Raw genomic sequence first — 25276 nt, forward strand, 5'->3', positions numbered from 1 at the left:
AATAGTATGCAGATGTTAAAAGAATAAGAGCTAAATGTTGACTTAAGAAAAAGCATGTTGCAGGTCAAAATGTATAGAATGATACACCACTGGACTTAAAAAACCTACAAAATTATATATAGATGCATGAAATATGATGTGTATGTATGTGTGTACAGTTATATATATGTACGCATGTGCACATATATGTATACACACATGTGTACAAATGTGTACACTGTGTACATACATATATACCTGTATAGAGTTTTTTTAAAAATAAATAAATAAATAAATTTATTTATTTATTTATGGACATGCTGGGTCTTCGTTGCTGCGCACGGGCTTTCTCTAGTTGTGACGAGTGGGGTCTACTCTTTGTTGCAGTGCGTGGGCTTCTCATTGCGGTGGCTTCTCTTGTTGCACAGCACGGGCTCTAGGTGTGCCGGCTTCAGTAGTTGCAGCACGCAGGCTCAGCAGTTGTGGCGCAAGGGCTTAGTTGCTCCGCGGCATGTGGGCTCTTCCCGGACCAGGGCTCGAACCCGTGTCCCCTGCATTGGCAGGTGGATTCTTAACCACTGCATCACCAGGGAAGTCCTCTCCCTGTACACATATTTATACACATGTGTGTATACAGTTAGCAAGAAGCATTCACCCCAAACTGACAGAAGGGTAATCTGGGTTTGGAAAGGGGACTAGGCCTGAAGCTAGTGGAAAAAAATAGATTTTAACTTTATCATTAATGTTTCAAGAAAAACATATCCATATATTACTTGGATAAGTAAAAAGTAATTGAAAACAAATGTTGAGTTTGTTGGCCACTTGAAGATCTGGACATATGCCTTTTCCCTGCTGTCCTCTGGACACACCAGGCTTGGCCCCCACCCCATCCTACCTCCTCCCCTTCTCCCAGCAACATGTTCTTCCTGACGTCGCTCAAGCTGGCAAAGCAAAGCGGGGTGGGGGTGGGTGGGTGCTCCCTTCTTCCATCCCCACGCAGCATCCCAGTCATACCCACAGACTGCCTGTACTCATTTCTAGGAATTAGAACGTCACATGGTCTTGGGGCCAGCTGGAATTGGTTAGGAACTCCAGCTCGGCAACCCGTCACAAGATCTGGGGCGAGTGACTGAGTCACTTGGAGTCTTGGTGTCTTCAGCTGTGAAGCAGGGATAACAACTGCTGTACTGTGTAATCAAGAAGTTTTGGTTGGCTAATGTTCATCTCCTGACGAATGGGAACATGCTCCAGAGGCTGCCGGAAACAGTCTTTCCCTGTTCGTTGGACCTTAACTAGCCACTGAGATATCACAGAGATTGGCCCACTAATATTGCTAGTGAATGTCACATTTTAGCTACAACAAAGCCAGTGGGGGTTTAATGCCACTTTTTCCTGGAGAGGATCCACTCATCCCCTGCTCCTTGCTCTCTGTCTTCAATGGTACCAATGCCCTATTGAGGCTAAAGAAGGCAAAAGGGAAGGCAACACATTTCTGAGTACCTATGTGCCACACACAGGCTTAGGCACTGTCTATGTACTGTCTCGTTTAATCCTTGAAGCAGCCTCCTCAGCGAAGTGACCTGGATGGCTGTGAAATGCGGAGTTCAGGTCGAAACCCAGGCTAAGTGTCTCAGTCACATCACATTCTGTCCCGGCCAGTGTACAGGCAGACCTCGTTTTACCGTGCTTTGCTTTACTGCACTTCATGGATAATGTGTTTTTTACAGATTGGAGGTTTGCAGCAACCCTGCATCAAGCCAGTCTATTGGTGTCATTTTTCCTATAGCATTTGCTCACTTCGTGTCTCTGTGTCACATTTCGGTAATTCTCCTGATAGTTCAAACTTTTTCATTCTTATTATATTTGTTATGCTGATCTGTGATCAGTGATATGTGATGTTACTATTGCAAAAAGATTACGACTTGCTGGAGGCTCAGATGACGGTTAGCATTTTTTAGCAATAAAGTATTTTTAAATTAAGGTATGTACATTGTTTTTTTGACATAAGACTACTGCACATTGAATAGGCTACAGTATAGTATAAATGTAACTTTTTTTTGCACTGGGAAACCAAAAAATTCATGTGACTCGCTTTATTGCAGTGGTCTGGAACCAAACCCACAATATCTCTGAGGTCTGCCTGTATGTGACCAGTGGTCCCTGTGACGGCAGGTGGGCTGAGGCAGTGTGTCCATCCCACCAGAGCCCACAGCTGACAGAACCTTCTTGAGGACTCCCACGGTAGCCAAAGGCAAATCAACAGAGCAAATTTCCAGTGGAGTGCTGGACTCCATGTCTCCAAGTACTCTGAAACCAGAAGGAATGTTCATAAAATGTGAACCTCAGGACAAGTCGATAACATCTGACCCAACGGGAGCTGTGAGCTGTGAGCTGTGAGCTGTGAGTGGTGAGCTGTGACCAAGTGGAGTACTCAGGCACTGTGATCAAACAAGGCCAGCTTTCTAGGAGGGCATCAACCAGATCCGTGGAAACTGACCAGCCTGGATTGGCCATTGCAGCTTTTGCACTCCCAAGCGTTTCCTGTCCCAGAGGCTTGGTGACAGTGTAGGGTGGAAGGGAGGTGGTCTAGGTCTCCTACCTGACTCGTTCTTCTCGATGATGTCTACCACTTGCCCCACGCTGAGGCTGATCTCCGAGCTTTCCTGCTTCTGGTAGTCTGCCACCACTACATACTGCTCCAGGACCATAGGGTCCACCGAGGTTAGGTCGCCCCCTGGGGATACAAAATGCCATCACACAACCCATGTGTGAAGGAACAGGAGTCAGCGGGTAGGGTGGGTCAGGAGGACATTCCAAATAGAGAAAGCTGTGACAGGACTTGTCTCAGGGTCACCTCATCCATTTACTCTTTCATTCATTTGCTCACTCAACCACCAAAATTTACCAAGTGCCTGTCTTTGTGCAGGCACTGTGCTAGGCACTAAGGATTCAGCGTTGATGTGGTACTTGCCCTGAAGAAGCTGATACCATAGTGGGAAGGTTCATTCATTCATATCTATCCACCCATTCATATCCATCTGCCATTATTCAGCCATCATCATCCACCCAACTAAACATCCATTCATCATTCATCCAACCAAATATCCATCTGTCTAGCTATCCATTACCATCCATCCATCCAAAATCACTCGTCTATTAATTCACGAAGTCACCAGTGATGTTCCAAACACTCTATTAGATGCTGGGCACACTAAAGTGAGTGAAACAGACATGACTCCTAGCCTCAAGTAGCTCAGTCTAGTTGGGGAGAGAGACACGTACACAAGTACATATGATCGCTAAGGATACAGGATAATACTAGTTTTGGATTGACGCATTGCTGGAAACCACCAGGATGCCAGACAAAGAATGAGTGGGAAAAGGAGGCTACGTTAAATGGAGCAGTCAGCAAGACCCCTCTAGGGAGGTGACATAAAGCAAAGACCTCTGAGGCAAGGAGGTATGAGGAGGATGGGGACGGAGCGGTGCAGGCAGACTGTGGGATGGGGAAGGGCCTGGAGCCTTCTAGGAACTGGCAGGAGGTGGCTGAAGTCCAGGAGTGAGCAGAGGGCAGTCCTGTGATCACCCTGGCAGGCGTGGGCCAGAGCAGGCAGGACATGCTGCACCAAGGCAAGAAGTTCGGATTTTTTGAAACCCTGAAGTAGAAAGCCACTGAAGGGCTTTAAGAAGGGAATGACAGGGCTTCCCTGGTGGCGCAGTGGTTGGGAGTCCGCCTGCCGATGCAGGGGACGCGGGTTCGTGCCCCAGTCCGGGAGGATCCCGCATGCTGCGGAGCGGCTGGGCTCGTGAGCCATGGCCGCTGGGCCTGCGCGTCCGGAGCCTGTGCTCCGTGGCGGGAGAGGCCGCAGCAGTGGGAGGCCCGTGTACCGCAAAAAAAAAAAAAAAAAGAAGGGAATGACAAGATTTACATCTTTAAAAAGACAGTTCTGGCTGCCACATGGAGACTGGATTACAGCCTGGCAAGAAAAAAAGCAGGAGACCAGATGGAGGACATGGTGTTTGCAGACAAGAGATGATGGTAGCTTTGGACCAGGGCAGAGGCAGTTGGGGAAAGGAGCCCATGTGGAGGCCATTTCCACAGGATGTAGTGCTGTGTGGCCCTGGTTAAATACTAGGACATATCTGATAAGTAAATGAAAAGATATCACAGAATATGGATGATGTAAAGGGACATCTGAGTTCAGACACTCCAGAGAGAGGGGGCAGCACTTTTAGAGCGGCAGACTGAATGTGACGGGAAGGCAGTCTGGCTTTTGTGGCCACTGGGCCCTGGTTTTCTGAAAGTCCTGATTCAAAGGATTCCCTTCTATTGTTTCCATAAACCACTGAAAATATCCATTTATACATTTCTGTGTCCAAATACACCCATAATTAGCCGATTTTGTGCATCTGTTCCCAACTCTGTTGGGTAGTATCTTATTGAAATTGGCCATGGTGGGAGTATTTACACCACGGAAAATGGCAAATGACACAAAGCAGGGCTTCCCATCAGAGAGCTGCTTGTGAGGTATTTACCAGCACACCGTTGCACCCCAGCCTCTGGCATCTAGAAGCAGCACAAAAGCCCTCTGTTAGAACCACACGTTCTCCACTTCTGATGCGGAAAATCAGAGCAGGGCGTTGCAGCCGGGTGAAGGGTCACCGCTTCTTGGCTCTGTGGCTATGTTCTGGCCATTCACCCCCCCAGGCTGAGGGTAACGGAGGGAAATGGGAGGGCCCCAGGGCAACCTTGCCCCTTGTACCCTGGGTGGAGAAAGCATGAGAAGAGAGAAAGAGAGGAGAAAAAAGAGATGGAAGATGTGGGATGAAGGTTCAGAAGTAGACTGGGAGGGAAGTAGCCCCACATGAATGCCTATCACAGGCTACACACTGTGCATAAACTACCTCGACACAACTGCCCTGGAAGGTGGGTATTACTACCCCCATTTTATAGACAAGGAAACAGAGGCTCAGACATATCAGGTGACTTGCCTTAGATCTCACCGCTACCTGGTGACAAGGCCAGATCTGAACCAGGTCCACCTGGTGGCAGTAGGTGAGGAAGGAAAAGATGGTAGGAAGGAAGCGTAGTCTGAGATCTTGCTCTCCTACCCCACAGGTCCCCATGACCGCCCCCCAAGTCTCATGTCTTTGCAGCTCCCAGGGTTATCTTCACTACTGCCAGCCTTCTCCTCCTCTGTCACCTCCCACCCAGGTCAGGCCACAGAGCTGATCTGCATCCAGCCTCAAGCATGACAGACTGCCCAAGACAGCCCGGCTACTTCAGCGGTTACATCTTTCAGTGGCCCCAAAGCAGGTTGGTTACCGCCCCCTTTCTGCTGTCCCTCTAGACAGTGATCTCTTTTTTTTTTTTTTTTTTTTTTGCGATACGTGGGTCTCTCACTGTTGTGGCCTCTCCCGTTGCAGAGCACAGGCTCTGGATGTGCAGGCTCAGCAGCCATGGCTCACGGGCCCAGCTGCTCCGTGGCATGTGGGATCTTCCCAGACCGGGGCACGAACCCGTGTCCCCTGCATCGGCAGGTGGACTCTTAACCACTGCGCCAGCAGGGAAGCCCGACAGTGATCTCTTGACTGTCTCCTTAACCCCCCGGCACTGTGCTTCTAAGAGGTACTCTTATGTGAATGAGTGAAGGCAGACGCTGGCTTGCTGGAGGCTCCTGGCTACTTGTCCTGGTCATTGTGAGCTGGGGACACATTCCCTAGTGAATGCAATAGGTAGAGACTGGGGTCCACAGTTTTTATCCCAGAATATAATCTGCCTCAGGGCTCAGAACCCCAAGAATGCCTCTGCCCTTCTTTTTTAACCTCACGTGGGCTGTATCCAGGTAGCCATGCTTCCCTGTGCCTCAACTGGAGACAAAGAACTGGAGAGGGGAGAGAAGCACCCACTTCACAGTCAGGCTGGAAGCTGAGCCTGCTGCCCGGGTTAGTGGCCAGAGACAGCCCAGGTTTCCCAGGCAGGCGGGCAGTGGGCTGGAGGCGCCAGGAGGTGTCTTGTGTTCAGGTGTGGGGATTCTCTGCTGTCCCTCGTGGCAGCCGTCAGGATTCCCTCCCGCAGAGCCATGGGTCTGATGTGGGAGGACCTTCTTGCTAGCACTCCATCACCTTGCTTCACCCACATCCTCACTACGCCACATCCTTTTCACCAGGGTCTGAGAAAGGCTTCTTGTGGCCCGGGGTGTGCAGGCGGGACACCCCGTGATTGGTCTCCATCCTGCCCCTCCAGTCCATCCTCCATACTGCAGCCAGAGAGCTTGCTCAGAAGTCACAAAAATGGTCCATTTTTGTGCAAGGGGAGCTAAGAATGTGTTTTTATACTTTTAAAGATTTGTAAAGAATAAGAAGGAGAATGAAAGGAAGAGGAAACAAAATATTATTATTAGTGACAGAGTCTGCATGGGGCTTGCAAAGCCTAAAATATTTACTATCTGGACCTTTAGAGACAAAAACATTTGCCAACCACTGGACTAGAACACGAATGGCATCTACAAAGGCTCAATAAATATCTGAATGAAAGAATGAATATTTTAAAACAGCTTTAAATGACTTCCAACCTCAGGGAGACATTCAAATGCCTTCTCTCACGGCACTTACAACATTTAATTTTGTTTACGTATCTGTCTTTTCTACCAGACTGTGAGGTTACTTCCCACATGGTGTTCCCATGGTGGGGAACACCTTTTGCATTTCCCGGGGACCTAGAACAATGTCAGGCACACAGTAGGTGCTTAATAAGCATTGAATGAATAACTGTGTCTGTCTTGTTCACTCAGCACAGAGGCTCAATGAACACTTGTGGCGTGAATGAACAAAGGATGAATGGAGACATCTAGAAACCCTTCCTGCCCTACACTGCTCAGGCCTCCTCCTGAGAACACACAGTGCTGAGTTACTGGCAGGTACCTGTCTATCTTATGAGCAACCAAAGACTACTTCTTGCCTGTAAGAAGGGACAGAGACTTTGGATAAGTCAAGGTCCACTTAAGCCAGGTTACTCTGTCCAAAAAGTTCAATTGTTGCTACCCGGTTTTAACAACTGATGGTGGCCCAGTTGTACCACATACAGTTTCCAGGATTCTGATCAATGGGCTGATCTATTCATTTCTGCACCAGCTCTCCTAACCAGGCTGCCAACTGATTTGGGCTAACTATGAGCAGGGACAGGATCAGTTCCGAGGGAACTGGGGGACTCACTGCGAACAAGACATGAAGCCAGGAAATGAGGAGGGCTGGGAACAGGGCTGAGGACTCTAGGCTGGCACGAGCACATCAGGTGCTGGCACAGAGCTCAGGGCTGGCACTTCTTCCAAGACTTGCTCAGGGGCCAGGTCTGAGCCTTACATATCCTTCCTGTTCTTCTATGACAGTAGCTTTTATTTCTATTTATTTACTTTTTATAAGAATGCGTTAGCACTGTTTTTTTTTTAAAAAAATATTTATTTATTTATTTATTTTGTTGAGCCAGGTCTTAGTTGTGGCAGGCGGCCTCCTTAGTTGTGGCTCGTGGACTCCTTAGTTGCAGCTTGCTGGCTCAGTAGTTGTGGCATGCAAACTCTTAGTTGCGGCATGCATGTGGGATCTAGTTCCCTGACCAGGGATTGAACCCAGGCCACCTGCATTGGGAGGGCGGAGTCTTAACCACTGAGCCACCAGGGAAGTCCAACAGTAGCTTTTAGACTAGTTTCCTGCCATTAAGTGGCTCAGAAAAGAGTGCATGGAGTTGCTTTTTCAGGACCAGTTTTTCCAGGGCAGGTTGCCTTCATTTTATCCAGAGCACTCAACTTATCAAAACACCATTCATTTATTCTACTAGGAGTCTCAAACTAGGCTACATAGACCATTTAGGTGTTAGGTGGAGACATCTACTGGTGGAGTGTGATACTGCAACCAGGCTCTATAATGCATAGTAATTGCAGTACCTAAAAGTTGATGCAGATAGAACTAAGTTCTAGGAGCTACAAGTGTGAAATCAAAGTATTCCTAGATGAGAAATGTCATTCTTGTGGTCCAGCAGGGAATAAGAGGGAAGGAAAAGGCCAAGAGAAAGGAGGAGCTTTGACAGTGGAAGGGTGATTTTATCATTAAGGAAGTGCTATGAAATATTCATGGGACTTCCCTGGTGGTCCAGTGGTTAAAACTCCGCACTTCCACTGCCGGGGTCTCAGGTTCAATCACTGGTCGGGGGAATAAGATCCCTCATTCCATGCAGCGTGGCCAAAAAACAAAAAACAAAAACAAAAAACCCCCAAAGAAACATAAAATATTCGCCAAAGGTAAAGTGCCTCATCTACCACAGAATTTTTAAAATGATGAGTAATGGTAAAAGAGGGCTTTCTTCCTAGAAATTCACTACACTGTCAGTCTTGCTGAAAGAGCCAGTAAACAAGAGAATATTTCAATAAGTAAAGGGTAGAAAAATCAGGAAGAAAAGGTGCTCCTTAAATAATCACGTGATCTGTGAAATTTTGGTGGGAAGATTTTTTTCCTGCAGAATGAGCAGAATTTGAGACCACATTAGCCAAAGTCTGCAGGAACCAGCCAGGCAGTCAGCCACCAGAGGGAAATTCTGGAGAGAGATAAGCCTTCTTCAACTCAGAATTCTCACACAGAAATTTCAGGGCTTGGGCTGTCAACCTTAAATCCTTTTTCAATTTAATCAAGGAGGCTTGTTCTAACATAAAGGAAGTTTTCAAAGGTCAGATAAAAAAATAAGGCAAGTCCCAGCATGGGTTCTTAGTCTGAATGAAGAAAGATGCTATTTTCCACCCAGTTGAACTATAAATAAATCCATCCCCCATCATTGCAGGTGAATGATGTAACAGTGGTCACCACAAATTAGAGCTTTTCTCTTTTCCAGACCAGTCCCCTCATCAAGCCTGTCCTGACTGAATACTTCTGTTTTCACAAACCAGAGCTGTCTGTTTCCTCTCTCCCTCCCACCCGTCCCCTCCGGGAAAGTCTCCGCACACTCAAAGCCAGAAACTCTGTGACCAGACGAAGACTGTCTGCTTCTCTTCTCCTCTCTGCTCTTTTCTAAGAAACATATCATTATCCTCGGGGCTCAAGGGCTATTTGTAGCTTTAGCAGGATGCCACGGCTCTGGCCAGTACCTATTAAGCTAGAAAGCAGAGCTGTAAACAGACTGGTTGGGAAAAGACCAGAGTTCACTCCAGATGCCATACCTTGAGACGAAGAAATCCAATTCCTCTCCACTCTTCCTTGCAGGAATGGCCTTGGGGCCCATAAAGCTGACCACAGGCCTTGTACCCAGGAAGCAGTAAAGGGACCAGAGTTGTTGAATTTGGAATTGTTACTGATGCTGGACAAGAACACCTGTGTGTTCTGAATTAATAGCAGTAGCATAAAAACAGCACAAACATGTGTCTCTTTCAACATGCCAGGCACTGTTCTAAGTGCTTTATACATATTATTATGAATCCTATAATACTCCTACAAGGTAGATTACTATCCTTATGCCCATTTTACAGATGATGAAACTGAGGCCCATGAGAGAAGGCATCCTTTCCCACTTTTGGAATCTCTGCTTGGCCTCCTCTCCACCCATCCTTATCAACCCCCTCAAACTTCCTGGAGTTCTAGATAAAGAATTTAGAATTCCAGAAAGCTCTGAAGACCACATTGGCTCCAGATGTGGTATGGGCTAGGGCCTTTGCAGATGTGCAGGATGTTCTTGGGTTGCAGGAGGACAAAGCTGGGCGATTGTGAATCTAAGCTTATCAACCCCAGGCCTGTGAGAACTCAAATCTTTCCTCTGGGCATATTCAACTTCTCACCTTCTCTTTTTCTGACATAAGGGTCCTGCTGTCCAGGGAATGGAAAGGGTGTTAGGAAGAGAATTGACTGTGGGGAGAGTGAAGTGAGTATGAGAGCTGCCTGCAAGAGCAGCTGTCACTGCCCAGATCAGTGGCTGATCGAAGGAAGCACAGAGCCAGGCCTGGTGCCGAGGCTGGCGAATGGATCAGGCCCAAATCGACTGTATGCTTGCACCTCCCAGCCTGCACGCCGTCCCCTCAGCCCCGAATGTCCTTTGGCATCCATCCATCCATCCATCCATCCATCCGTCCAGCCAGCCATCCATCCACATCACTGTATCCCCCATGCAGTGCCCAGGGCCTGGACATCGCTCAGTAGGGGTATGCTAAACATCCAATGAGTAGGAGAAAATGGAAAATATTCTTACCAGGTTTCTTTTTCCCAACATGTTCCCTGTACAGGAAAGAATAGGGGTGGGAAAGAGTAATGAGTCAGTATCTTTTCTGTACTGTTATGAGTTATTCCGTTAGGAAACTGAGATTTTCCATCCCACAACATCTCCAGTTAATGAGTGTAAAATCCAAGCCAGTCCCAGGGACCTAGACTCTTTAAAAAAAAAAGAATTCCTTTTAATTTTCTCCCTTTGCCTGATAAGTGCTCTGGTGCCCTGGGGACCAGCATCTCCACTCTATTGGTAGAGTAGGGGGCTCTGGGGAGGAGCTGATAGGCAGTGGGTAGAGGTGGGTATGCAGTCTGAAAACAGGAGTTAGGACCTCACACTGCACTGAGGCTGACGCCCACCTCACCAGGCACGGTGGAGGCCTTGCCCCACTTATGAGCAGTGCCCTGAGCTGTACAATTGGAGTAGGAAGTGCTCGGTGGTGAGTGGGATACACTAAAACCGGGGAGACATCTGGCTAGCAGTGAACCCAGCACATCTCCCTCACGGTGACACAGAGGACACTATTATGGGCTAGAATCCATACAGAATGAGTCATCGCTCCCATACGCGTGTCAACCACGTCAGAGTTTATACACACAACTGCATTATGAACAAAATGTTACAAATCAGGTTTTACGACATACCTTTAAGTAAATTATCCCATTAGTCAAACGCTTTCTGATGTTATAAAAAGTAAAGGGAGGTGATAGGATGGCTGGGTTGAGATAGATATTGTGGCAGAGGTAACATTAGCTAATACTACAAAATTCCTAATCAATGTTATCACCCTGTGCTAGGACCCCGCTAGGCACTTTTAGTCCACTCATTTAATACTCATAATAACCACAGGAAATAAGTACTCTCTTGGTGCCCATTTTACAGATGAGGAAAATGAGGCACAGAGAAGTTAAGTAACTTGCCCGAGGTCACACAGCTTGCAAGAAGCACAGCCAAGGTCTGAACCCAGGCCTATCTCCATTTTAAAAAATTGAAATATAGGGCCTCCCTGGTGGCGCAGTGGTTGAGAGTCCGCCTGCCGATGCAGGGGATACGGGTTCGTGCCCCGGTCTGGGAGGATCCCATGTGCCGCGGAGCGGCTGGGCCCGTGAGCCATGGCTGCTGGGCCTGCGCGTCCGGAGCCTGTGCTCCGCGACGGGGGAGGCCACAACAGTGAGAGGCCCGCATACCGCAAAAAGAAAAAAAAAAAAAAAAAAAAAAAAAATTGAAATATAATTCACATACCATAAATTTCATCCTTTTAAAGTGTAGAATGAACTGTTTTTTAGTATATTCACAAAGTTGTGCAACCACTGCCATCAGCAAATTCCAGAAAATTTTCATCACTCTCAAAAGAAACCCTGTACCCCTTAGCAGTTCCTCTCCATTTCTATTCCTTCCAGCCTTTGACAACTATTAATATGCTTGCTATCTCTAAGGATTTGTCTATTCTGGACATTTAGTATGAATGGAACCATATAATAGGTGGCTTCTTGTGACTGGTTTCTTTCATGTAACATGTTTTCAAGGGTCATCCACGTTGTAGCACGTTATCAGTGTTCATTCCATTTTATGGCTGAATAATATCCCACTGTGTGGATAAACCACGTTTTATCTGTTCATCAGCCAATGGACATTTGGGTTGTTTCCACTTTTTGGCTATTATGAATAATGCTTTTATGAACTTTGTACACAAGTTTTTGTATGGACATATATTTTTATTTCTCTTGATTATAGATGTAGGAATGGAATTGTTAGGTAATATGGTAACTCTAGGCTTAACTTTTTTTTTTTTTTTTTGATGTGGACCATTTTAAAAGTCTTTATTGAATTTGTTACAATATTACTTCTGCTTTAATGTTGTGGCTTCTTGGCCCCAAGGCACATGGGATCTTAGCTCCCGACCAGGGATTGAACCTGCATCCCCCGCATTGGAAGGTCAAGTCCTAACCACTGGACTGCCAGGGAAGTCCCTAGGCTTAACTTTCTGAGGAACTGCCAGGCTGTCTTCCACAGTGGCTGCACCATTGTAGACTCCCACCAGCAACATCGGGAGGTTCCAGTTCCTGCACATCCTCAACACTTGTTGCTATCTATCTTTTTGATTCTACCCACACTAGTGGGTATGAAGTGGTATCTCACTGTGGTTGGAACTTGCATTTCCTGATGGCTAAGGACGCTACGCTGAGCATCTTTTCATATGCTTCTTGGCCATTTTTGTATTTTCTTTGAAGAAATGTCTATTCAGTGTCTGATTTTAAAGTCTGGGTTTTTAACCACCATGTAATAATGCTTTCGGGGTAACCTCAAAAGTGGGGGAGCAGGGAGCTAAGCCAAGCCCCGGAGCTTGGGGCTGCCCTCCTGTGTGTCTGGAAGGAGGGGATGGGCTGGGCCAGTCAGTAGTGATGTCCTCTGGACAGCCATTACCCAGTGACGCTCAGTGTCACTCCCCTGTGCAGGGGAGGGAGAGGGTGACAGTGGAATATCCCAGCTCACATTTCCTGCCACTCACTATGGACAGCGTCCTGGTCAGAATGCTGTACCTGGACTGGCCCGCAGAATCCTCACGTCAACCCTTGAGGGTCACTCCATTTCGCACGTGGAGACACTGAGGGCCAGAGAGGTGAGGCATCTCTCCCAGGACTGGAACCCGGGAAGCCTGGCTGGAGCCCACTCTCCTGACCACACCCTGGACTGTCCTGTGGGGGAAGTTGCCTCTTAGCTGCTGGCTCCAGGACACACCAGCAAAGGTCTCTTAAGTCTGCTTCCGTGTAAAGCCCTCTTCCCTCGTCGCCATCCAGGCTGCGGCCTGAGCCACAGTCTGGGATACCTGAAATCCCAGCTCCCACACTACCGCGTACCCCTGCCAGTTGTCTCGCTGTCCTAGCTGGAGCACGGGGGTGAGGGGCAGCTGGGGGCTCTCGGTTTCAAGCAGCAGCTTGTGTGGGATCAAGCAGGCACGTTACTTTCTGTGCGACACGCTCAGGGTGATCTCAAGTTTACCCAGGAATGGTAGCGAAAATGGTGCTCCTCTAAGGGCACCATTCATTTCTTTCCTTAGAAACTGCTGGGAAAGACTCCCAGTCTCCATCACAAGCCCTAACTCAGGTCTGAGCATCAGAATCCTGACCAAGGGACCAACCTCACGGAGCACCTGCCCTCACCATTCATTACTGCCTAAACAACCGAGGCCCAGCTGAAGCTGCCTCCTGTGGCCCCAAAGCCACCCTTGGGGTTCTCAGCACCCTCCTTCCCTCCCTCCCTCCCTTCCTCCCTCTCTCCTTCCTTCCCTCCTTCCCTCCCTCCCTTTTCCTTCAAAGTCTGGCTTAAGGACAGGAAGGCATCACTAGGTAAGCACCTGCCATGTGCCTGACACTATCACTACCCTTTATGAGCAGGATATTGCCTAACCAAGATGAGAGCAAGGTTAGCCATGGCCACTTTACTGATGAGGAAAGAGAAGCTCAGAGAAGTCAAGTCACTTGTCCAAGGTCACACAGAGGGGAACAGACAAAGAGATTGAAAACTTCCCTTTCCTTCCAGGAAGCCTCTTGGAACTAAATACATCTATTTCAGCAGGATGCTGGTTAGCTTATCTCAGCTGTTACTTTGTGCTTTCTTGGGGTACAGTCTAGGCTGTGTTTTGTATTTTTAGTGGATGTTCTATTTGTGCGTGTGTTTGTGTGCGCACAGGCCACACGTATCCACATGTTCACGTGGCCTTTCCCACCAGTATAGAAGCCCCTCTGAGGGCAGGTGCTGTTTTTCTCTTGTATTATTCCTGAAGGAAGAAAGGGAAGTGATCATTAAACACTATAGATTGTGGTCTTTTTTGTTTTTAAATAAATGGAGAAATAAGATTTCTTCTAGCCGGTCAAAAGGTTCTAACCAGAGGAAAAAACTTTAGATTCTCACCACATGCCAAATGTTGAAATGAATTCTAATCGATTTAATGAGTAAATATTAAAAGAAAACCCAAAGCATAAATCAACTAGAAAAAAATTAAGGGAACTATCTTGTGTCTGAATGGTGACTGTCCTTCTTAGACTGAAAGCAAATGAAAGAAACCACAACTAAAAAATTGGTCACCGGATTTGACTTCACAAAAATATAAAACTTATATACATCATAAAATCCAGGAACAAGATATAAATGCACAATAAAAGGGACAAATATTTACCACAAATACGGAAAAGGCTAATTCCTTACTATATAAACAGCCTGTACAAATCAATAATAAAAATAGCTCAAAAAATGTCCACTGGCCCCCAAGACCCCAAAGGCAGGAACTAGGCTTGTTTTTCTGGACTTTCAGTGTGGGTGGCAGTTGTGGGAAATGTTTGGGGAGTTAACACACTTGAATGGTTGACCCTGTCTTTGCTGGTTTTTGCCCAGAGATGTGGGGGAAGGGAGAGCCATTTGGAAGGCCTGAGATGAAAGATTCTGGTCCTCCCATATGAGAACAAGCATCTCCACATGGTACCCACTTCTTCCAGTGATGTACAACAATCAAACGGACCAATTAGCTTCTCTCTTACCATCTCATAAAAGATCACAGAACCCAAGCATCTTGGCCCTGGCAGCCAAGGAGATGTGAAAACTGTGTACCTACTATGTGTCAGGCACTGTGCTCAGCACTTCACACACATAGATTCAAGCCTCACAGTGATTGTGGGTCCCACATCCATGGATTCAACCAACCTCAGATTGAAAATGTTCAGGAAAAAAATTCCAGAAAGTTCCAAAAAACACAACTTAAATTTGCTGTGTGCCTGGCAACTATTTATAGAGCATTTATATTGTATCAGGTATTATAAGTAATGTAGAGATGATTTAAAGTATATGGGAGGATGTGCGTAGGTTATATGCAAACACTATGCCATTTTATATAAGGGACTTGAGCATCCGTGGATTTTGGTTCCATGGGGGGTCCTGGAACCAATCCCCCTGCTAGTAATGAGGGATGACTATACTATTATTCCCATTGAAGAAGTGAAGAAATGGATTTACCTTAAAAGTATAAGAACAAAACTCTAACTCCAGGAAACTGGGGAACAGGTCTATCTTTTGAATTATCAAGCATAAGACCCAGGGGGGCTCACCACGATTTCAGCCCCCAAACTCCAGAAAACTAGCTGCTGAGCATGTCCTAATTTTCCCACCATTATTTCATTTCAGTCTCCCAATAACCCCATAATGTGGGTGGGGCAGGTGACGTGGTCTCATTTCACAGATGAAGTAAGCGAGGCAGAAGGGGAGGGGAGGGGATTGCTCTGCCCGGGTGGAATAGCTGGCTGCCTGGCCAGCAGACTGGAAGCTCCCTGTGGGCACAGACTGCATCTTCCATGTCATCTCTTTGTTTCCCCGTGCCCAGCCCGTGGGCCTTATTTCCTGAACGGATGAACAATGCTGGTGCTCCGGACCGGGAACAGCACAGGGTCTAGAACTCCCAGTCCTCTGTTCCTTCTACAAGCCCAAGGCAGCCAGCAAGTGGGGAACGTCGGGCTGTGGCCACCAGAGAGCATGACAAAGCTCCCAAACAGCCTCCCTGACATGCCGGCTCCTCTAGAGGGCTGGCTCCCACCCTATGTTCCCCAGTGTCCCTCCTTCCTGCACGAAGGTGCCCGGACTCTTCTCAAGCACAGCGGGCTGCCCCTGACCTGGCTCCCTCCCATCTCTGTCGATAAGTTGGGCTGATGCCTGCTCGGAGCTGGGGACCCACTCACCACCCTTGCCAGGCAGGAGGCCAAAGACCTCTGAGCATTAACATTCAGAAGGGGCGCCTGGGCGGCGGTTCTTAACCTCAAGTCCCTGAATGGGATTTGGCACAATTGAGGACCTCCTGAAACAGGGGGCATTTTTCTCAGGAGAAGGAAGAAAGCTTTTATTGGATTCTCCAAATGGTCCACGATCCTCCCCAAAGTTAAGATCTCTGGGAGGCTGAGACGAGGTAGAAGAAAATCTAGATGTCACCACGAGACAGGAGACAGGCGTAGGGGTGAGAAGCAGCCTGCCCAGAACCACTCGGCTTAAAAGTGGCCAAGCATCCTTCCTTGTGAAAGCCCATCAACTGGACGTCTTGAACAACTCTGGGAGTAAAAACAGCTACAGTTGGGTATCCAGAGAGGGAAAAATACCACGGGCCACCACTTTCTGAGCGCTTGGCAGGTTCCTGGAATTTTTACTTGTGGCAGCCATTCCATCATCACTGTAATCGTAAGGCTCACTGCTATTCCCATTTCACAAGGAGTGAAATCGAGGCCCAAGGCTACACAGCCCATGAGTGGTAGAGGTGAGATTTGAACCTGGATGTACCCAAATGCAAACCCAGACTCACCCAGACTCTGTCTCTTAAGCCCAGTTGTCCCTTCTGTGGGAGGCACACACACAGAGCTTACGTGAAGACTCAGGCAGACCTGGGGAAGATCCACCTCGCCTCTTCCAACCTGTGTGACCCTGGGCAAGTCTCTTTCCTTATTCTGAACCTCAACTTCCTCATCTGTAAAATGGGCACAACAGCTCCTACCTGGCAGTTTTGTGATAGAATGAAGTAGAAACTGAATACGTTAAGCTCCATATTCTTTGATTCACTTCACCTAGAAATTAGAATCAAAGCCAGGGGCTACCAGCCTGAGTTAGCAGTTTAACCCTGACTGCCTGGGAGCACTGTAGACAACAGTTCCTTGAGAATATATCACCATGTCTTGTTATGTCCATAAACGCTGGGGACTGTTTACCAGGCACAAATGCTAAAGACACCAAGAACAGAAATATTAGCCAGGATGGGCTGCAGGCCCATTAGCAGATTTACACTTATTCTGTATCTTTTCAAAAAAAATTCATGTGTTGGCAAGACGTTCCCTTGTGATGTTTTGATTCAAAAGATTTACTGTGGTCCCTTATGGAATGTCATTCCCATGCTTCTGTGTGCTGGCTCTGAGAAGCTGTATTCACTTACTTCATGCTTGTCACAGGAAATGGTGTTTATTGCAATATGTTGACTGTAGAAAGTTTCATCTGTGTGGTAGTTAAACCATTAGTCCTGAGCGATCAGCTCACCCTCTGTGATCTCCGAACTTGATTCTGCATGTAGCTGCGTGTATATATATAAATGGCCTGATTTCATGTGTTAAAGCTCTTTGCTGCTTTCTCCTTAAAGGTCTATTTAAAAAGTAAGCTTTGTGAGTTCACCAGATTCACTTCTAGAAAGCAACATGAGTTTTTCTAGCTCAACCTATATAAAGTGCTTAGCACGTGAACGTTGAACCGATGTAAGCCTGGGTCATTACTGCTGTCCTGGGCAGTGAGTTACACTCAGAACTAAGCGGACCAGTTCACACTTCTCCCGTAACAGCGCCTGGCTGGCACTTCTCGGCCCTTCCTGACGGGGCCCCAGTGGACCCCTAACCCTGCCAGCTCTTGCTCCTGTGACTCAGGACAGCCCAGCACCTGTGGTCTGTGTCCTCCTCCCCCACTGTGATTTTTCCATTAGACAGACCCTTTCTTTCTGCAGACGTATATGATGACTTTCCCCGAAAAGGTCTTTTAAAAAAGCATCATGCATCAGTCAGCGTTTCACGCTGGCACGGCTGTTGATGCCATCAACTCTTGGTGTGTAAAGGCCAGCAGGCGGGTGGTATTGAGATTCTGGGCGATGTGCATTGTGGGGCTGGGGAGATGCACTGCCTGGCATCTGGGAGCGCAGCCTGTCCACTGAGGGGAGAAGTGAGATCAAACCCTGGCCCCGTCATTCACTAGCGGTGGGACCTTGAGCAGGTCTCAGTCAGTCACGCACTCACATCCCTGATGGTCCTGGGCACATCTACCTCTGAGGACAAGGCACACAGTCTCTGCCTCGAGGGCTCACCGTCTCCCCTGTTCAGGTATGGTGGGTAAACACAGGGCATTAGGGAATTCAGTAGTGCACTCAGCCAGCTTCCTTCACCTGTAAAACTCAGCTATGGCTACCTGCAGTCACTACAAAGGCTACGTGAAGTGAGGCCCGGCAGGGGCTCCACTGATGTAATCTAGTTTAATTTTTACTTAGCTATCCTCCCATTCCTCCTGGGGCTGGCTGTGAGAGTATGCTCTAAGGAGATCCACAAACCAACTTACTCTTTGGGGGGATTCAGGTCCTCAGGTCTTGTTTCAAAGAACTGCAGCACCTCATCACACTGAGAGATGTAGGGGGGCAGCTGGATCAGGGCCTGGAGAAGAGACACACAGGTGAGCCCAGAGGAAGGGAAGGGGTGTCAGGAATGCCGTTAAGTCAGGAGTCCTCAGACTTGAGCAGGCATCAGGATCACCCGGGGGGCTGGGCCCTACTCCCAGAGTTTCAGATTCAGTAGGTCTGGCGTGGGGCCTGAGAATGTACATTTCTAGCAAGTTCCCTGGTGATGTTGCCACTGCTGGTTTGGGGACCACACACACACACACAGTATATATACACACATATATATTACAGGCATATTTGGACAAATAATATGTACATATTTAGACAAAGCAATAAATTGTGAACAAGGTCCTACTGTACAGCACAGGGAACTATATTCAACATCGTATAATAAACCATAATGGAAAAGAATATGAAAAAGAATATATATATGTATAACTGAATCACTTTGCTGTACATCAGAAACTAATATAACATTGTAAATCAACTACACTTTAAAAATAAAAATTGTGAACTTCATGCCATGTCATTGTTCTTCTACATCACCATCTCTACTGGATACTGGTGTCTATTAGATAGAAATCTCATGTTTTATTCAACTAGCTGCTTACCGGTGAACATTTAGGTTATTTCCGACATGTCTGCATGTCCCAACTCATGGATCTGTTTTTTTTTTTTTGCGGTATGCGGGCCTCTCACTGTTGTGGCCTCTCCCGTTGCGGAGCACAGGCTCCGGACGCGCAGGCTCAGCGGCCATGGCTCACGGGCCCAGCCGCTCCGCAGCATGTGGGATCTTCCTGGACCGGGGCACGAACCCGCGTCCCCTGCATTGGCAGGTGGACTCCCAACCACTGCGCCACCAGGGAAGCCCCCAACTCATGGATCTGAAGTGTTAAAGTGAAGGGACTGTTTTATGATTTGGGTAGAAGTTAGAAGTTCCCAGGTTAACAAAAGGTTGAAACACCCGGGATGTCCCAATGCCCAAGTCCATGTTAATCTGCCCCCTCGGCTCATCAGTTACAGGAGCCTCATCTGTCCCTGCCAATGGGCTGGAGGAGGTGGTGAGGGGCACGAAGTGGGCCCAGGCATTTATTATGCTGGTTTCTCTACTAACAGGTATTCATTCAGTGATTCAATAGACATTTTCTTTATGCCCAGCACTGCACTGATTTCTGTGGACACAGGACAGAATTATAGGGTACATCCCATTATGAAAGGATTTGAAACAAAGACATGGCTCCAAAATGAATAAAGAGCTTAGTTTAACAAATGTTTACGTAAGCCCCCCTCTGGCACAGGTTCTGAGGATGCAAATCTGAGCGCAGTAGGGTTGTTTCGTGCATACACTCTATTACAAACTTCTGTGCATGGAGAAGCCTAGTGCAGAGGCATGAATTTAAACAACACAGGCGTGCTGTGGAGTGAGGCGGGACCCTGCTCTCTCCGCAGATAGGGCTCAGTTCCCTGATGCCTCTCATATGCCTTCTTGCCATGCTGAGTGTTGAGTCTGGAGTGGAAGAGACATGTCTTGTATCTTCTGTAGAAGAAGCCTCTAAAAGCTACCCCCTCACAAAGTGATTTTTCCAACCCTGCCATTGGGTTATGATGGACTAATGGAAAGATAGATGGGGGTCTCCAATGTGGTACCTTCTACAACGCTTTCAGAGGTATTTTGACCTGTATGATCTATTTTTCCAATTTTTAAGAAGTTTTAATTTTTAAATTAAATTTTACCACAAATTTTATTGTGGTAAAATACACATAGATCATTACTGTCTTCACCTTTTTAAAAAAAATATTTATTTATTTATTTTTGGCTGCGTTGGGTCTTCATTGCTGCGCATGGGCCTTCTCTAGTTGCGGTGAGTGGGGGTTACTCTTTGTTGCGGTGCGCAGGCTTCTCATTGTGGTGGCCTCTCTTGTTGTGAAGCATGGGCTCTAGGCACACGGGCTTCAGTAGTTGTGGCGCATGGGCTTAGTTGCTCTACGGCATGTGGGATCTTCCCGGACCAGGGCTCGAACCCGTGTTCCCTGCACTGGCAGGCGGATTCTTAACCACTGCGCCACCAGGGAAGCCCCCGGTCTTCACCATTTTTAAGTGTACAATTCAGTGGCATTAAGTATGTTCACACTGTTGTGGAACCATCACCACTGCCCATTCATTCAAGAACTCTTTTCATCTTGTAAGACTGAAACCCTGTACCCATCAAACAACAACCTTCCACTCCCCCTCCCCAGCCCCTGGCAACCACCATTCCACTTTCTGTGTGTATGAATTTGCCTACTCCAGGTACCTCATATAAGTGCAATCATACAGTATTTACCCTCTAAGTGACTGGTTGATTCACTTAGCATTATGTCCTCAAGGTTCATCCACATTGTAGCATGTGTCAGAATGTCTTTCCTTTTCAAGGCTGAATAGCATTCCATCCCATGTATACAACACATTTTGGTTATTCATTCACCCCTTGGTAGCCATTTGGGTTGCTGACCTGACATGACCTTTGAGTCAGGCTCTGACTTTAAGCCACTTCCCCTCTCCTGATGTATGACCTGGCCCAAAACTAAAGTGGGGAAATCTGTAAGGCAAGTGGACATGTTTTATTAGGGTGCCTTCCCTGGTCACTGTCTACTTTCTATGCTGGATAAAGATAGGATGAAGGATGCTGACCTAAGGGCCTGGTATTTGTGGCTCATTGATTTTTTTTTATTAGCCTTGAAGTATCTCCTGCTCTGTAGCAAATCCCCAGGGACCAGCCTTTTCCAGGCCAGAGGCAGAGAGCCCAAGAGGGAGAGAGTGGATACATCCCACTTCCCATTTCTGACCCCCTTCTCTTTCTGGTTTGGAGCAGTGAGTATTCATTTTCCTGCTGTCTTGGGGCTCCCTGTGGGTGGCTCTTTCCTCTGAAATCCTGCAGCTCTTGCAGTTGGAACCACATAATGAAGGGGCTGATTATATGCTGGACCGTGGTGTGTCCTGGCTGCTTCGTGGGCAGAAATCTTGTGGCTCCCCCGAGACTGCAAACACAACATTCCCTTATGTTGGCTCAGCACTTGATGGCTCCCAAAATGTGTTCGTCTGCATCATGTCATGTCATCCTGAAAGGGCTGGCCCACTTTAGAGACGGTGAAACAGAGGTTCTGGGGAAGTGACTAGGACTTGAGCCCCCCAGCTCCTCCACCCCAAATCCAGAGGATTTCCTCCTGCACCTTCCCACATGCCTTGACAGTGCTGGGAGGACGCTGAGGCCTGCTTGAAAGTATCTGCTGGATAAATGATGTGAGGAAGAGGCCTGGCCGTGGCCACGTGGCCCTGGGTAAGCCCTGAGGCGGCCATGGTTTCTGCCTACAGGGAGCCTCTCTGCTGAAATGGGCAGAGACCCCGAATGGACCAGTGCAGAAGGGACAACGGGGCCCATGGAAACCTCCCGACACTGCCAAGTTCTCTTTAGGTTTTGAGCAAATCCTAGGAGGTAAAAGCCAAACCAAACCCCTAAAGCATAATACAAAGCCAAGCTACTCATAAAAGGAAGCACCGAATGCTTTGATATTTGCCCCTTTCATTTTGGAACGACGGGCTAACAGCAAAAACATGACCTGGGGCACAGCAATAGTTCTGCTTCTGAAATACCCCAGAATTGTCTCGTGTTTGGTCAGTATGACAAAGAACCGCAGTTCCAAGAAAACTCTGGTTCTGTTCCACATGGAATCCTGGCCCTTTGGACAGATGTGGCTGCTCGATGCAGAGGCAAGAGGAGAGGTGAGGAGGGCAAGTCCTGCTTGCCTGTGTAATACTGAAAGATCCAGCTCCTGGTTCTGGCTCTAGCCATGTCCTATGGCCTCTGAGCCTCAGTCTGCTCATCTGTAAAATGGAAATAACTAACACCCATCCTGTAGGGTTGTGCTACAGAACAAGTGAGCAAGTGGCTGTAAGGTTTCCATCATATACTAGCTGCATGATAAACATTCGGTTAACCCTCTGGCTCTCTGGACTGTACCAAGTACAATAGTGTGCTGCGGGACTTCCCTGGTGGCGCAGTTAAGAATCCACCTGACGATGCAGGGGACACGGGTTCAAGCCCTGGTCTGGGAAGATCCCAAATGCCCTGGAGCAACTAAGCCCGTGTGCCACAACTGCTGAGCCTGTGCACCTAGAGCCTGTGCTCTGCAACAAGAGAAGCCACCGCAGTGAGAAGCCCGCACACTGCAACAAAGTAGTCCTCAACTGACCGCAACTAGAGAAAGCCCACGCGCAACAACGAAGACTCAGCACAGCCAAAAATAAATAAATAAATATTATATATATATATATATATATATGTTTACTTAAAAAATAGTGTGCTGCTTCCAGGGACGATTTTAGAGTCAGCAAGGTGATTCAGTTCAATCACAACGCCTCGGCTAGAGAGAGAGAGTTTGTGTCTTCAACAAAATTTTAAGTGCATAGCACAGTACTGTTGGCTATTGTACAGCAGACCTCTAGAGCTGATTCCTTCTTGCTTGACTGAAACTTCATGCCTGTTGATTAGTAACTCCTCATTTTTCCCTCCCCCCAGCCCCTGGCAACCACCATTTCACTCTCTGATTCTATGAATTTGACTATTTCAGATAACTCATGTAAGTGGAATCATACAGTATTTGATCTTTCTGTGACTGGCTTATTTCACTGAGCATAATGTCCTTAAGGTTTATCCATGTTGTTGCGTATTGCCGAATTTCTTCTTTTTAAAGGCTGAATAGTATGCTATTTTATGTACAGGCCACATTTCGGTTGATTCTACATCTTGGCTATTGTAAACAGTGCTGCAATGAACATGGGAGTGCTAACGTCTCTTCCAAATCCTGATTTCAATTCCTCTGGACAAATATCCAGAAATAGGATTGCTTGACTATATGGTAGTTCTATTTTTAATTTTTTGAGGAACCTGCATACTGTTTTTCATAGTGGCTGCATTTTGCATTCCCACAAACAGTGTGCAAGACTTCCAGTTTCTCTGTATCCTCACCAACACTTGTTGTCTTGTTTTGTTTTTTTTTACATCTTTATTGGAGTATACTTGCTTTACAACATTGTATTAGTTTCTGCTGTATAACAAAGTGAATCGGTTATATGTATACATATATCCCCATATCCCCTCCCTCTTGTGTCTCCCTCCGTCCCAACGTCCCTATCCCACCCCTCTAGGTGGTCACAAAGCACCGAGCTGATCTCCCTGTGCTATGCGGCTGCTTCCCACTAGCTACCTATTTTACGTTTGGTAGTGTGTATATGTCCATGCCACTCTCTCACTTTGTCCCAGCTTACCCTCCTCTCCCACCCCATGTCCTCAAGTCCATTCTCTACATCTGAGTCTTTATTCCTGTCCTGCCCCTAGGTGCATCAGAACCACTTTTTTTTAGATTCCATATACATGTGTTAGCGTACGGTATTTGTTTTTCTCTTTCTGACTCACTTCATGTTATTGTTTTTGACACTAGCCATCCTTACAGATGTGAGGTGATATCATATTGTGGTTTTGATTTGCATTCCCTGATAAGTAGAGACATTGAGCAACTTTTCATATACCTGTTGGTCATCTGTGTATCTCCTCTGGAGAAATGTCTATTCAAGCCTTTGGCCCACTTAAAAATTGGGTTATTAGCTCTTTTTGCTATTGAGATGTATACGTTCCTTACATATTGATATATTGGGGATTAACCCCTTATCAGATATGTGATTTGAAAATATTTGCTCCCATTTTGTAGTTTGCCTTTTCACTCTATAGATTATTCATTTTGCTGTGCAGGAGCTTTTTAGTTTGATGTATTCCCACTTTTTTATTTTTGTTTTTGTTGCCTATGATTTTCGTGTCATATCCATGAGATCATTGCCAAGAGCTCTGAAATAAATCCATGCATATGGTTAACTGATCCTCAACAAAGGTGCCAAGAATACCACGGCGGGGAGAGGACAGCTTCTTCAACAAATGGTGCTGGGAAAACTGGATATCCATATGCAAAAGAATGAAATTGGGCCCTTATCTTATACCATACACAAAAATCAACTCAAAATGGATTAAAGCCTTAAACATAAGACCTGAAACTATAAAATTCCTAGAAGAAAGAACTTCCCCAACTTGCTTCCCGCGAGCATGACCAGGCTCTGCAGAGCTTCCTCTGGTAGTAAGCAACAGAAGCTGGCTAGATTTAAAAAGTTTTTGTTGCTGCTGCATCACTGTTTTTATTTTTACTTTTAGGGTACGTGATACCAGTTTTATATTATGGTTGTGATATAAAATTTTCTCTAAAATATATATTTTTAAAGAAGTTAAAAAAGTGAATTAATATAAAGAAAAATATTAATAATAATATAGGTAGTAGAATATGGTAAAAATCTTCAGGGGAGGTCTCAAGGGACTGGAGTCTGGTAAACACTACTGTTATACTGCCTATAGAGTTTACTTTAAAACCTTAGGGTTGGCCAAAATGTTTGTTTGGGTTTTTCGTAAGATGTTATGGAAAAACCCAAATGAACTTTTTGGTCAACCCAATACTACAGCACAGTAGAGGGGGTGGGGGAGGGAAGTATTGGGAGTTTGGGATTAACAGATGTAAGCTATTATATATAGGATGGATAAACAACAAGGTCCTACTGTATAGCACAGGGAACCATATGCAATATCCTATGATAAACCATAATGAAAAGAATATGAAAAAATATATATATATAACTGAGTCACTTTGCCGTACAGCAGAAATTAACACAACATTGTAAATCAACTATACTTCAATAAAATAAAAAATAAAAATAAAAAAATAAAATACTACAGCACGGGCATACACACTCACATGTTCATAGGTGTGTGTGTGTGTGTGTGTGTGTGTGTGTTAGATTTAACCTACACTCTAAT

General features: G+C 46.6%; 1 protein-coding gene across 2 annotated transcripts in view; it reads right to left on the reverse strand.

The window, feature by feature from the left end:
- The window catches only part of SH3PXD2B (SH3 and PX domains 2B), a 112843-nt gene that overhangs the window by 29988 nt on the left and 57579 nt on the right, over positions 1-25276 (reverse strand). For both annotated transcript variants that reach the window (XM_082623859.1, XM_082623858.1), the window contains exons 5-7: positions 18329-18420; positions 10202-10227; positions 2579-2713 (exon numbers count right to left, since the gene is read on the reverse strand). In XM_082623859.1, coding sequence (XP_082479985.1) covers positions 2579-2713; positions 10202-10227; positions 18329-18420 — 253 coding nt within the window. The remainder of the gene's footprint in view (positions 1-2578; positions 2714-10201; positions 10228-18328; positions 18421-25276) is intronic.

The sequence above is a fragment of the Mesoplodon mirus genome (genome assembly GCF_964341445.2).
Source record: "Mesoplodon mirus genome assembly, chromosome: 5".
NCBI lineage: Eukaryota > Metazoa > Chordata > Mammalia > Artiodactyla > Ziphiidae > Mesoplodon > Mesoplodon mirus.